The 14,966-nt window shown below is 41.3% G+C and overlaps 1 protein-coding gene across 1 annotated transcript; it reads right to left on the bottom strand.

The window, feature by feature from the left end:
* Positions 1 to 1,152: 1,152 nt before the first annotated feature.
* LOC149161854 (uncharacterized) lies at positions 1,153 to 1,644 on the bottom strand. The gene has a single exon (XM_089435025.1). The coding sequence runs from the start codon at positions 1,642 to 1,644 to the stop codon at positions 1,153 to 1,155; it is 492 nt and encodes a 163-aa protein (XP_089291151.1).
* Positions 1,645 to 14,966: the final 13,322 nt, after the last annotated feature.

The following is a 14,966-nucleotide window of genomic DNA, read 5'->3' as shown; positions in this document are numbered from 1 at the left end:
GGAGAAGTTAAGATCACCCCCTATGATAATCTGATCCATAGATGTCATGCTTAATCCGAGAAAATGCTGCCAGAATTCCTCTCTCCTCTGGCAGGGGCCATAAACATTGATAATCCTCAAGGTCTCCCCTAGCTCAGCCGAGAAGAAATCCATGCCTATGAAGCCCACTCCTCCCCAAGTGGCAGATACATTTATGGTCCGAGGATTGTAACCGATGGCTAAGCCTCCAGCCCTACCTATGGCATCCAGTGCATGGAAGTGCCATCCAGGTCGAAGGGTAGAAAGGGTATGCTCAATAGAATCTGCATTGCCCAAGGTCTCTTGCAGCAAAATGATATCAATGGGATCATTCTCAATCAGCCTCCGCATGGCTAGTTTTTTGGAGGTACTAGCCAAACCTTTGCAATTAAAGGAGAGGCATTTCATGGTGGAATCCCCTTTGGGGTTTGCAATGCTCTAAGGACCCCTTCCATGGTGGATTTCTTGCCCAATGCTACCTCAGCACCGGCTTTCTGAATGGCCTTGGACAGGTAGGATTTACGCCCCCGAGAAGATTGGGCAGGGGGTCCAGGGTAGGCCAACCCAGCCTTGTATGCTGGTCAGAACCAGATATGAGCCTAGATCGAAGGTTGTAGGAGTGAGACAATACCGGGAGGGACAAGGCCGAAACCCCTGATGAGGATGGAGTCGAATGGATAGTAGGGGAGGAGGGGGCAATAATGGGCGGGGGGATGGAAATTGCACAAGTAACCAAAGGTGCATATACATCCAAAGGTGCAACAATGGAAAGTGATAATGAAGATGAATGTGAAATTAGAGGAGAGGAAGGAGAAGTACCGGATTCCGCACCATCTCCGCAGCGGCTACAGCTCTTGCCCACATCAAAGGGGGCGAGGGCGGCCTGTTGGCTTCTTCCGCCTCCTTTGAGGATTCACCCAAGTTGAAAAGCTTTGGAACCGGAGTACTGATGCGTGATGCCGACACTGGAGCTCGGGATGCCGACACAGGAGCTTTTCCTTTTAGAGACGTTGGTGAGCCGAGGGAGTCAGCAAATTTCACGAGCAGAGGGCATTCCTTGAATACATGCCCTACCTTATGACACCTTCTACAATGGAATGGAACACCCTCGTAATCCAAGATCTGTATCTTGGTTTAATGCCTCCATTTCAGGGTAATCTTCTCTTCCAAGCCCTCCCTTGTGTCCAAGTGAACCAGGATTCTTTCTAGCGCCCGGTTTTTTGTCTGAACATAGGTCTTATCATATTCCAAATACGTCCCAAGGGCATTTCCAATCCTAATAAACACCGCTTCAGACCAGAATTGTAAAGGAAGACCTGGTAATCGTACCCAGATAGGTCCTGCTCCAATTTGTTCCCGTTCCGGATCGAATAGCGGTGACCAACGCTTGAGGAGGACCGGTGCCATCTCTATGTGCCAGTATTTGGCAAGGATCAGATCAGTATATTCAGCCTTTGAAAAGTGTAGGGCAAACCAACCCCGAGCCAGGCTCTGTACCTCTGGGAGCTCCTGAAGAATGCCGCCCCATATCTCTTTTACCCAATTTGTGAGCCTGGTTGCTGAGTAAGCCCTTCCTCGCACATGTCCAACAAGTACTCTGTTGGCCTTGTCCACGACCTCGCCCATTGGAATATCTTCACCGAATGTGATGGTAAGGTCCTTTGCGGACGACTTCACGCACTTTACCTTTCTCTTCCCTGTTCTCGGCGCTGATGGGTGTTCCATCAATGGATCTAACCGACATCCTTCAGGGGAGTCGTCGCTTTAGATTTTATGACCGGAGAGTCGAAGCATCCCGATGGGAGGGAGTTAGGGTTTGCAGAAACTGGATGGGGCGAGCTCCGGGGAGGCACCGGGTTATGGATGGGGAGCAGATCGAAATCAGGTGAGGGAGGCGTAATGGCAGTGAGGAGATCGAGCGTGCCAGGGGAAAGCGGGGGGTAATCGAGACCCAAGGTTTCCAGGGAGAGAGATCCTATGCGCAGCGACGAGGCTGTGGATCCCGGAAGTGCAACAATCGGCGAAATGTCCGGGAGAGGAGGAGCAGATCTGTCAATGCTAGGGTTAGGGCTTCGACTGCCAAAGATGGTTTGTCCTTCGAACGGATCCTGGGAATAATCAAGGGCCTCCTCTTCAATATCCATCGCTTCCATTAACGGAAACTGCCACCAAAACTGCTAGGAAGATAGTTGACCGTGCACAGAAAACGGATGTCGACAGGTCGTTGAGGTAGGGTAACAGCTATCACATATACCCAAATAACTATGATTAATTTATGTTCTGTCTCTGTGCAGGTGCAGGGATGCGCGCTCGCCACCTGCCCGCTTGAGGCCACGTCAGAGTCCAGAACATTTTCCCCTAATCCACAGGATTCCATCAAGTCAGACGCGCTACCATTGCACAATCTGTATAACCTTGTGCACAATCAACAATGTTGTCTTCTTATTTTAGTGTTTTGTTTCATATGTTGAAGCTCTACATTATGTTACAATAGATTTATTTTTAGGGCCCAAGTTTATTCTTACCTAATTAGTAAGAGCTCCTCCCCTACTTCTTAGTAAATAAGATTAAATCAAGATAAGTTTTGTTTCTTGGCTAAGACTTTCATGTATAAATACAAATTTTCCATTTGATAAAAGGGTTGGAAGTCCTAGATAACATGTTATGAAGAATTCAAGACTAGGACATTGGTGACCTATTTTCGAGTTGAAGTGTTTAATATTATTATTAAATTTTGAATACAAAAAGGAAATCATTATATTTTTCATTATTTTCATTTAGTGGAACAATTTAATAGCACATACTCTATTTTTCTATGCATTATTGTCTCAGAAATTGGGTTGTATCAACTAATGTTCCATTTTGACTGAACATAAATGTGAATAATATATCCTTTAAATATGAGAATTTACAAATAATTATTTAAATAACCATTTATTAAATAATTAATTCTTGATTGTTTGAATAATTGTTTAAGTTTCAAAACTACTTAAAAAATTAAAGAACCAATTTTATTATCTCTTATTTAAACATTAAAACTTTCTCATGCGATAGTTTAGTTTTAGCTAGGAACATTAATTTTGTTTACATGTTAAATTAGTTCATTTTACTTTCCTCTTAGGCAAAACATAAATTAAAAATTGGACTGGAAAAATCGTTGATCTGAAAATCCCTTTAGTGGCAATCGAGCCCACATACCAGTGGACATGACCATACCGGATGAATATAGGCCTAATAAGGGTCTTGATCAAGTTGTGATCCTCATTTTTAAGCTAGGATTTTTTGAGGTATTAGCATAATCCTAAGAATCCTCTGAGTTTCTTCTAGGTCTTGGGGATTGGACATTCCCTCATCCAATTTGGTTAGGATCCACTTTGACACCCTCACAGGATACAATATGACACAATTATTCCATTTCTTGAATGCCAAAGGAACACTTGGAAGGCTTTGCTTATAGTTGTTGATCTTTAAATAGTGTTATGCCCTTGTCAACGTGTTGTACATGCTCTTCCCAAGATTTATTGTAGATTAGTATGTCATAAAAAAAACATTAACGCAATTTTCTGAGGAAGGGTTTGAAAATAGAATTCTTCAAGCTTTGAAATAACGAAGGTGCATTTGTAAGTCCAAATGGATAACCAAAAACACATAATGACCTTCATGTCTTCTAAAGCTTGTTTTGGGAATGTCCTCTTACGTCATTTTGATTTGATGATATTTAGAATGGAGATCCAAATTAGAAAAAAAAAATTGCTCCATGTAATTTGTCTAATAATTCATCAATCATAATAATAGGAAACTTACTTTTAATTGTCATTATGTTGAGTTAATTCTAATATAGACACGTATGCCATGAACCATCACTACTAGTGAAGAGAAAGCACTTTGGCTAGGTTGAATCATGCCAACCTCTGTTACAACCTTAAAAACCACCTCTATGTGCCTTTTAAGATCTCATCATATTCTACACTGAGACACTACATCATTTCCTCTTGGAAACATGATTTTGAGCATGGTGTTACCAAAAAAACCAACAAAGTGCGACTAGTCATGGGTTGCACCACTTGTGGCACGTGGTGATTGTGAGTTTGTTAAAATTGGCAACTAGGGCCAAACTCCATGTGGGTCACCTTATTCATGGCTGATAATATTTTTCCTAGATTCCTCTCGTTGAGAGGTGTAGGATTGATCTAAAGATCATCCTATTCCGATAAGTATTTATGGAGATATGAATTTATTTTGATTATGAACAAATTGTCAAAGTCGGCCAACAACTTATGTAGGCTCAGATGCCCAACAGACACATCTATTCATCTTCAACGTTTGGATATAAATACAAGATGCCTCCTCCTCATTTGGACACTCACTTCTCATCATATATCTCTCTCTTTCCTGCGCAGAAAAGAGTCTCTTCTCTCTCCTGCATAGAAAGGCTCTCTCTCTCACACGTGTGGAAAAAGGACGCAGATTTCTAGGGCTGAAGCTGCAGAAAGGAACTTTGACCAGCGTTGACCAGCGTGGACTCCTCTTTGACTGCGAGTTTGGTGTGGCTGATCCTCCTTAGAAGGCCGCAATTTTTGGCATAGGAATCAAGGTGATCTGACCTCCAGTTTGATAGATATTGATTGCCCTAGTTTAGGGCTAATCTAGGGTTTGTTGTTGCTGATATAAATCAGATTTTTGTACTATTTCTCTCTACTGAATTATTGAAGATAAAAGAAGATTTGATCAAAGGGTTTCCCCATATTGGGGTTTGTCCCTGGCTAGCCGCCACATCTTGTGTCTCTTGTCTTGGCTTGTTTTCTGTTGATCGTTTAAATGTTCTATCTGCACTTTACTTAATGTACATGTGATTGCTAATCTGTGGATAATAATAAGAAAAACAAGTAAACTGCTCTAAGCATAGAACATACCATAATTTAACATGGTATCAGAGCTGAGGTGAAGACAAAGCCCAAGCAAGAGCAAGAGCAAGAGCAATCACCGAAGAGAAGGTTGGCAAGGCTATCTTAAAGAAATCATGGGGTCCTCAACACACTTCCCTGCTGAAGACAAACTCTGTGAGAAATCTGACTATCACGGATGGAAGATGTCTCTAGCAATGTTGCACGAAGCGGGGACGTTTTTTGGAAGCGGGGACGTGGAAGCGTCATTTTCCAAAAATCTAGGAAGCGAAGCGTCTGCTATATATATATATATATATATATATATATATATATATATATATATATATATATCTATATATACAAATTAGTTGTAGAAGACATGAAAACATGCATATTTTTGCATAAATCAAGATAGATATAACATCCATTGTACATTAACGATTAATTATTCGAGCATCAACCATTTAGATGTATCAACCATCTAGAATCTAGATTCTTCTCCTCTTGTCTAGCCTTTGCCTCTACCTTGATTGTCTAGGGATATTAGTCAACATTGCCCAATTTTGATCAAACTACCTAATTCAAGACTTAAAATATGGTAGAAAAAGCTTAACATGCTTGATCGATGATTTTGACCTGATTGAAAGGTAATTTTTTGCTAAGGGCGTGCCGCGTGACAAAGGAGTTCAACAATTAACACCACCAACACTTAGGTACATATAGGGCTTCGTGCTCTTGATTAAATGCTAATCACATACCTTCATACTTGATATAATCTAATGAAATGCCACAATCCCATTGATCCTGAGTTCCTGAAAACTGTTAAGTCTACTGAATTTTGAATAGGATATGAAATTCTATTTTCTCCATATGAAGTCCAATGAGGCTGGAACTACTCTCAAACATCCTGAGTCATTTCATGGTAATGTTAAAAATTTAAGTAAAAGGATGAAAATGAAAAATAAAGGAGAATGTCACTTTTACTTTAAGAATTTAACATTACCATGAGGGAGCATCTGCTATATTTATATTTTTTTTGCCTTCATTCGTCACCCTAACCCAAGGTGGACCCACCCCCAACAAGCAAACTCACCTAAAAAAAAAAAAACGATTTTCTAAACACTTCCGGAAGCGTACGCTTCCTCCTCCGAAGCACCACACTTCCGACGCCCGAAGCGCCGTACGAAGCGTGCTTCGACGCTTCCGGGCCACGCTTCCGAAAAGTCTAAGAAGTGGCAAAAAAAAATTGGAAGCGCGCTTCTGGCAAAGCTTCCTAGGCGCTTTCGCACGGGATGCGCTTTCAGGCTTGGAACCGCGGGGTGGGGGGGGGGGCTCTTCGCAACATTGGTCTCTAGATCTAACACTAGAAGAGCAGGAAGTGTTGGACAATGTGAGAGGCAGGATTGTTGAGCCTCCATCAAATGCATCTGCTGCTGCTAGGAACAAATGGACCAAGGGAGAAGTCAAAGCAAGGAAGATCATCCGAGACTCTATCGACAAGCACTTGGTGGCCTATGTTTCCGAGCTAAACACTTCCAAGGAAATCTACGATAGACTGGTGAGTTTATTTAAAGTTAATGATGCAAATCAACTCTTATTTCTTAGAAATAAGCTGAAGGAAATTAAGAAGGGCAAAGACGAGAGTATGCAAGAATATTTCTTAAGAATCACCGAGGTCAAGAACGATATCTTATCTATTGGGGAAGTAATTCTTGATAGGGAGATGACACTCACAACTCTTGGGGGACTACCATCTGAATGGCATATATTTAGGACTACTCTTCTCAACAATAACATAATTCCTGGATTTGAGGAATTAATGGCCAGATGCATTCAAGAAGAAACAAGGATGGAAGAGCAAGAAATGCCCATACTTAAAGGTCATCCCTCTGCCTTTTCTTCTCATATTAAAAGAAGAAACAATTCCGGGGCTAAATTCAAAGGAAAGGCTGGACCAAAGGGTGGAAGAAAAGGACGATGTTTCAATCACAATAAAACGGGTCACTATGCAAGGGAGTGCCCTGATAAAAGGGACTCACACTGGGACGATGATAAAAATCCATCTCAAAGAAATCAAAGGAATGGCAAGTCAAATGGCAGAGGTAAAAGAAGTGTCGGAAATCAAGGAAAAGGACAACCATTCAAGAAGGCAAGAAATTCCAGGTATGAATCTAACATTGTTGACAATAAGCAAGATGAATATTATCTACCAGCTGCTATATCTACCACTGCTCTCTCGGACTCGCTGGGAAATTGGCTTATGGATAGTGGTGCCTCAAGGTACTTCATTGGTTACAAAGAAGCTCTCTATAATCTGGTAGAGAAAGAAACCAACCTGGAAATTGTTCTTGGAGACAATTCAAAATATCTTGTGAAAGGCATAGGAAATGTCACTCTTCAATTAAATCAGGGTAATACCATCCACTTACAAGATGTATTATATGTACCTGATCTCAAAAAGAACCTGGTGTCCATTTCAGCAGTGGAAGACAAAGGGTACAAGGTGGCTTTCAGCGATGGCAAGGTACGTGTATGGAAAAAGAACTTTAAAGATGCTTTTACTCTTAGGTTTCGAGTTGATTCATTATATCAGGTCAGAGGAAGTCTGTTGGGTGTCATGTCTTGTGACACATCTCTTCAGTCCGAACTATGGCATCAGAGGTTTGCTCAACTTCATTATAAAGCTCTACCTGATGTAAGAAAAATGGTAACCAGGATGCCCGAGTTCAAATTAAAGCAAGAAGGTGTATGTCCAGGATGTGCTGAAGGAAAGCTCAAAAGGGGACCATTCCCCTCAAGCCAAAGCAAGACCTCCAATCTATTTCATTTGGTTCACTCAGACATATCCGGTATGATGCATGTGAACTCCTTGGGAGGATATTTATATTACCTCACCTTTACAGATGATTATTCTCACAAGACTTGGATATATTGCTTGAAAAAGAAGGATGAAGCGTTCTTCTGGTTTCAACACTTCAAAGCCTTGATCGAGAATCAAACCGAAAAGAAGATCAAGATCCTAAGGACTGATAATGCGACTGAATATGAATCCAACGAGTTTCATGAATTTTGCAAAGAGGCTGGCATTAAGAGGGAGACCACTACACCATATACTCCTGAGCAGAATGGTGTGGCGGAAAGGAAGAACTGTACGATTGTGGAAGCTATCCGTGCTATGCTTCATGATCAAAGAATTCCAAAGTTTCTATGGGTCGAAGCTGCAAACACCATCGTATATGTACAAAACCGATGCCCTCATCAAGCATTGGGTTCCAAAACTCCTGAAGAAATGTTCACCAGTAAGAAACCTGACGTATCTCATTTTAGAATTTTTGGAAGCCCTGTATATTTTCATGTGCCGAAAGAGAAAAGGAATAAATTGGGTGCATCTGGAAAGAAAGGAATCTTTGTGGGTTATAGTGAAAATACTAAGGGCTATAGAATCTATGTAGCTGGTCAAAGGGAAGTCAAGATTAGTCATGATGTCACCTTTGACGAAGATATGGCCCTTAGCAAGGTGGACAATCTTCCTACTTTGAGGAGCTCTCAAGAAGTTGACACCAGGGAACCGAAAGAAAAAGAAGATGAGACAATGCCCGATGTGGAAGAACCCTTGGATCCTATTGATCCTCCTTCGCCTGAGCCTTCCTCTTCAAGGAAGAGGCCTTCATGGCTTAGGGGGACACTTGACGATGTTGAAGGACACACAACACCTCGAGGAACCTTCCGTGAAAGTAAGAAACCGAACAGGTATTAGGGATACCTGACCATCATGAGCACGATCATCCAAAATGAGCCTTCATCATTCACAGATGCCGTCAAGCATCAAGTATGGAAGGATGCTATGACCGAAGAATATGAGTCTATTATGAAGAATGATGTCTGGGATATAGTCCCTAGACCCCAAGACAAGGCAGTTGACACTTCAAAATGTCTTTACAAGATAAAGCATACAATTGATGGAAGTGCGGAAAAGTATAAGGCTTGTTTTGTCACTCGTGGCTTCTCCCAGAAGGAAGGTATAGACTATGACGAGATATTTGCACTTGTTGCCCGATATACCACCATCCACTCGATCATAGCCCTTGTTGCTTCTCAAGGATGGAACCTACATCAGATGGATGTCAAGACTGCATTCTTACATGGTTCGATAAAAAAAGAGGTCTATGCGGAGAAACCCGAAGGATTTGAGATTTATGATCGAGAATCTCATGTGTGCAAGTTGAAGAAGGCCCTCTATGGGCTAAAGCAAGCACCCCGAGCATGGTATGAGAGGATCGATAGCTACTTGATGAAGCTGGGATTCACTAGAAGTGAAGCCGACCCTAGCCTTTACTTTAAGGTTATAGATGACAAGCCTCTCATACTGGTGCTATATGTTGACGACCTCTTTCCAATAGGGGCAGACCCTCTCATTCATGAATGTAAGAGGGAGTTGGCTTCTAACTTCGAGATGAAAGACCTAGGACTTATTCACTATTTCCTAGGACTGGAAGTCTGGCAAAAACCAGGGGAGATTTTCCTATCTCAAAGAAAATATGTGGTGAAGATATTGGAGAGATTCAGCAGGTGGACTGCAAGCCTGTAACCACCTCGATGGAGCTTGACTTCAAGAAGTTAAGCGGTAGTGCTACTGGACCTGTTGTACGAAATACCATCGAATATCGTCAACTCGTCGAAGCATTGATGTTCCTAGTGAACTCCTGTCTAGATATATGCTTTGCAGTCAACACGTTGAGTTAACACATGGTTGAACCTCACCACATATATTGGATTGGTGCCAAGAATCTGTTGAGATATCTTCGTCACGCAATTACTTATGGGTTAAGATACACTGTCGTAAATGTGAGACTACTTGGATATGCTAATGTTGATTGGGCAGGTAGTGTGGTGGACCGTAAGAGCACTTCCGGGTGCTGTTTCTTGTTAGGATCTGCTTCGATATCCTGGATGAGCAGGAAGCAGAAGTCGATGGCTCTGAGCACCGCCGAGGCAGAGTACATTGCTGCTAGCGTGGCCTCTTGTGAGGCATTCTAGTTACGAAATCTCTTTAGTGAGCTGTTTGGATTTACATTGGATACCACTGTGATTTTGTGTGACAACCAGAGCGGGATTCGTTTATCAGAGAATCTTGTATTCCATGATCGCTCCAAGCATATCGATATTAGATACCACTATATTCGAGATATGGTGCAGCGAGGAGCTATAAGGTTCCAACATATCGGTACAGATGAACAGTTCGCCAACATTTTGACAAAGCCCCTAGGAAGGGTCAAATTCCTGACTTTCTGAGAATGACTTGGAGTTGTTCAGAGACCCTCTTTTGAGGGTCAAGTATGATGTACTGAGCTCTAGGAGCTCCAAGGTGGCGTGGGGTACTTCTTGGAGCAACATATGACCACAAGGTAACTCACAAACCCTGTTGGTGCACTTTGTACAGGGTAAAAGGTTCAACCTTCCCCTAACACCCCGTGGCGACTATGGAACAGGATGATTAGTTCTCCTGTGGGCCAGGATGATTCGTTCTCCTGTAGGCTAGGATGATTAGTTCTCCATGGCATCCACTGGACAGGATGATTCATTCTCCTGTGGATAGGATGATTAGTTCTCCTGTCGAGACATCCTACCCATGCAGTCTGGGACTCATGGGAAGTACCTCTCATCTGATCAATGAGCAGGGAAACGAGGATAGGGACCATAGTAGTTCTATCGATGGATGCATCATTGTATCTACCGTACTCCCTATGCTAAGATGACCTCCATTGATCTGGGATCAATGATACTGGTCTGGGACTAGTGAGAGTGGTACACCCTCTGAAATTGACTTCGGGTCAATAGAGGACTAGTCTGGAACCAGTGAAATTGGTACACACTCTACACTGACTTTGGGTCAGTGGAGGATGGTATGATACATCCTCGATCACTTCTTCTTCTTCATAGTTCGAGCAGAGCAGAACAAAGCAGAGCAAAGCAGAATAGAGCAGAGCAGAGGAGAGCAGAGCAGGGGTCAAGTTGTACAAGGCAGTGCATTTGATGGATGAATAGTAGCGATCGTCAGACGAATTGCAGATGGAGTTCTCCCTAGTTGAGAGGGAGTGTTAAAAGTGGAAACTAGGCCAAACTCCATGTGGGTCACCTTATTCATGGCTGATAATATTTTTCCTAGATTCCTCTCGTCGAGAGGTGTAGGATTGATCTAAAGATCATCCTATTCCGATAAGTATTTATGGAGACATGAATTTATTTTGATTATGAACAAATTGTCAATGTCAGCTAGCAACTTATGTAGGCTCAGATGCCCAACAGACACATCTATTCATCTTCAACTTTTGGATATAAATACAGGATGCCTCCTCCTCATTTGGACACTCACTTCTCATCATATATCTCTCTCTCTCCTGCACAAAAAAGAGTCTCTTCTCTCTCTTGCACAGAAAGGCTCTCTCTCTCACACGTGTGGAAAAAGGACGCATATTTCTAGGGCTGAAGTTGCAAAAAGGAACTTTGACCAGCGTGGATTCCTCTTTGATTGCGAGTTTGGTGTGGCTGATCCTCCTTGGAAGGCCGTAATTTTTGGCACAGGGAATCAAGGTGATCTGACCTTTGGTTTGACCCTAGTTTAGGGTTGATCTAGGGTTTGTTGCTGTTGATATAAATAAGATTTTTGTACTATTTCTCTCTACTGAATTATTGAAGATAAAAGAAGATTTGATCAAAGGGTTTCCCCATATTGGGGTTTGTCCCTGGCTAACTGCCACATCTTGTGTCTCTTGTCTTGGCTTGTTTTCTGTTGATCGTTTAAATGTTCTATTTGCACTTTACTTAATGTACATGTGATTGCTAATCTGTGGATAATAATAAGAAAAACAAGTAAACTGCTCTAAGCATAGAACATACCATAATTTAACAGAGTTCCACTACTGCCTCCACCTCCCTCACCACCTCCAAAATTGATAATCCCAAGGATAATCAATGTGAGACTTAAATTACACTTCACATGTATCACCAGTAAAATGGCCTACTAGCTCAGTCTTGCTTTAACAACCCACCCCACATTTAGACGCTTTTACAAGCTCTCCAGGGTAAACACGAGATGAGATTTATTATGCGTGACTCAATTTCCAAGATACACTTATGGAAAATGGGGTCCACATGTCCAAAATTGACTGCAAACACCGAGTGACACATGATCACATTGTTATTAGCCTAACTTGACCCAACGCTATTTCCTTTCAATTTTGTTTCCTTAAATTTAACACAACTTTCTATTTTTGGCAGTTTTTTGGGTCTTAAACTTCCAAGGTTGTTTTGAGGGCCTAAACGACATTTTTAGGGAAAATGGAGAGACAAGATCAGGGTAATAACCTATTTCACATATTTTCTTTTCGGCCTCCTCGTGGAGATCATCGAAATGAGGTATTATGATAGCCAAACGAAGATTGTATGCCAAATTTACGACCCTGGGAAATTGGTGGTCTGAATTATTCATTTATATAAAAACTTTGTAAATATAGTACCTATAGGTCATGAATGCATATATGTACAACAATTCATTAAGTTCATTAGATAATCATTAAGAATGCATGTTGCCTCTCTTACTAGTTGCAACAATACACATTAACTCATGCATTCATGTGAAGTAATCAAGATCCCATCAAACCATGAAATGGATCCATAACAAGAGCACATCATATAATGAGAAATATACCATGCATGTAACCAATATTTAGCTAGAATGGAACCATGACAAACCAGCCATAAAATCATACATTAAACCAATACTTGTGCTCATTAATCTCACTAAGGAATAACACATAATAACATATGAAAATGCCAACCAAGTCAGGGACTTCCACGTACCACCCGACCATAGATTGGTTTTGAACCAAATATTTCTTTCAGCCAATCACCCATGTGCTCTATTCCAAGCATGAATATGGGATCTAATGGGGTAAACCAAGATATAAGCAAACATGGAATCCAGATTCCAAAGGTTAAACCACCTCCACCCTCAAGCCACATTGATCTCACTTAAACTGGTCCAGAGATCCCCAAACTAACACAACCTTGGATGCCTAAGAATTTCTTCACCATACCCAGAGGAGTTTTCTTGTCTCCACCCATTTGTCAAGGGCTTCCGGGAGAAAACCATCTCCACCCCCACCCTTGGGATTTTCCTGAGACCACCTGACCCAGATCCAAAATCTTCTAACAATCCAAAGCTCAACCAAAAAGGAACCCACTACATCCTACCTATCCAGAAATGGCAAGGGAAAAGGTATGCACGCCTGTTAATCCAAGAAAATCCCATGCCAATGACAAAAAAATAACCAAATAACAAAATGCATGCACCATGCATTCAAATCCTAGTAAGGAAATCACACATGGAACCTGTTACCTGCAATGTCCTCCTATTGTAGCTGCTTTCCAACCTTCTCTGTGTGCTCCCTTACTTTCCTTTGCTTGCTTGTTTGTGTCTTCCTTATGATTTCTTCCTCTTGTTGTAGCTATTTTGCTTTTCTCTCCTTCAAGTGAAGGCTATAATGTCTAAGTCTGTCAAAGAGTGTAATAGTATGATCCAAGAGTGTATGATCCAAAGAGTAACTAAGAGAGTCATAGAATGTTCTCCCTATTCTTTTATTTTATTTTCCTTTTTCCTTCATTTTCCCTTGCATGCATATTCAGATACAAACGACAAGGAGAATTCAACACCATATAAGAAATTAAATGTAGTTGACAAAGGACAAGGATTTCAGTCCAAGGAGAAGAATAAGGGTGATGGTAGGAAGCCTTTGCAGTGTTGGACTTGTGGAAAGGATAGTCACATGAGAGATTGCCCATAGCACCAGGGTGGAAGACCACACATTTACAGTGATAAGGAGGCACTGATTGTTGGGGATGTTGGGCAAAGTATTGCTCAGATTTATGCAACATTGGATAATAGGCAAACTAATCATCAAACATCTATTATCGAGATGGAAGGAAAGATTTGTGATTAAGTTGTTTCTAATTTGATTGACCCTAGATCTAACTATAGTTATATTGATTCTGACCTAGTGGATAAGTGTTGCTTGAATAAAGAAGTGCATGCAGAGTATTGGTTGGTGCAGTTGGCTACAGGTACCAAGAAAAGAGTTCATCATTGGGTAAGATCTTGTGCATTTGAGTTGAACGATATGTTTACATCAATGCATCTAAATGTGTTTCAGTTGGGATCATACAATATTTTGTTGGGTATGGATTGGTTGTACATTCACAAGACTAAGGTAGATTGCTATGACAAGGTTATCGAGTGCTTGGATGATGATAGAGAAAAGAGAATCTTGCAGGGTAAGAAGAAGCCTACATCAGTGAGAATGGTTACAATTATGCAGGCAAAGCGCAGTAGTAGGAAAGGATGTGTATTGTTTGCAGTTCATATTTCTAGTGACAAAGGGAAGGATGTTGAGGATGCAAAAGTCTTGAAGAGGTATCTGGTTTTGCAATAGTTTCAGGATGAATTCCTAGTAGAGTTATTGCCTCATAGGGAAGTGGAATTTTCTATTGAGTTGATATCGGGAGCAACACCAACATTGAAGCACCATATAAGATGAGCACTCCAGAGTTAGTGGAACTGAAGTTGCAGTTGAAGGAAATGATTGACAAGGGATACATTAGGCCAAGTGTGTCGCCTTGGGGTGCCCAATTTTGTTTGTGAAGAAGAATGATGGTACTCTCAGGTTGTGTATTAATTACAAGCAGTTGAACAAGGTGACGATTAAGAACATGTACCCTTTGTTGCGGATTGATGACTTGTTTGATCAGTTGAAGGGAGTAGCAATGTTCTCAAAGATTGACTTGAGATCATGATATCATCAGGTACACATCAAAGAAGAGGACATCTACAAGACTTATTTTCGAACTAGGTATGGGCATTATGAGTTTGTTGTGGTTCCTTTTGGTTTGAATAATGCTCCAACTACTTTCATGTGTTTGATGAATAGTGTGTTGCATCCTTATCTGGACAAGTTTGTGATAGTATTCATTGATGACATATTGATATATTCTAAGAATGAGGAAGAG

This window comes from Pinus tabuliformis, chromosome 5_2, assembly GCF_031772625.1.
Source record: "Pinus tabuliformis cultivar Carrire ecotype Pingquan chromosome 5_2, CPIR1, whole genome shotgun sequence".
Classification (NCBI taxonomy): Eukaryota; Viridiplantae; Streptophyta; class Pinopsida; order Pinales; family Pinaceae; genus Pinus; species Pinus tabuliformis.
The sequence above is the reverse complement of the archived record's forward strand: the minus strand, read 5'-3'. Positions and strand labels throughout refer to the sequence as shown.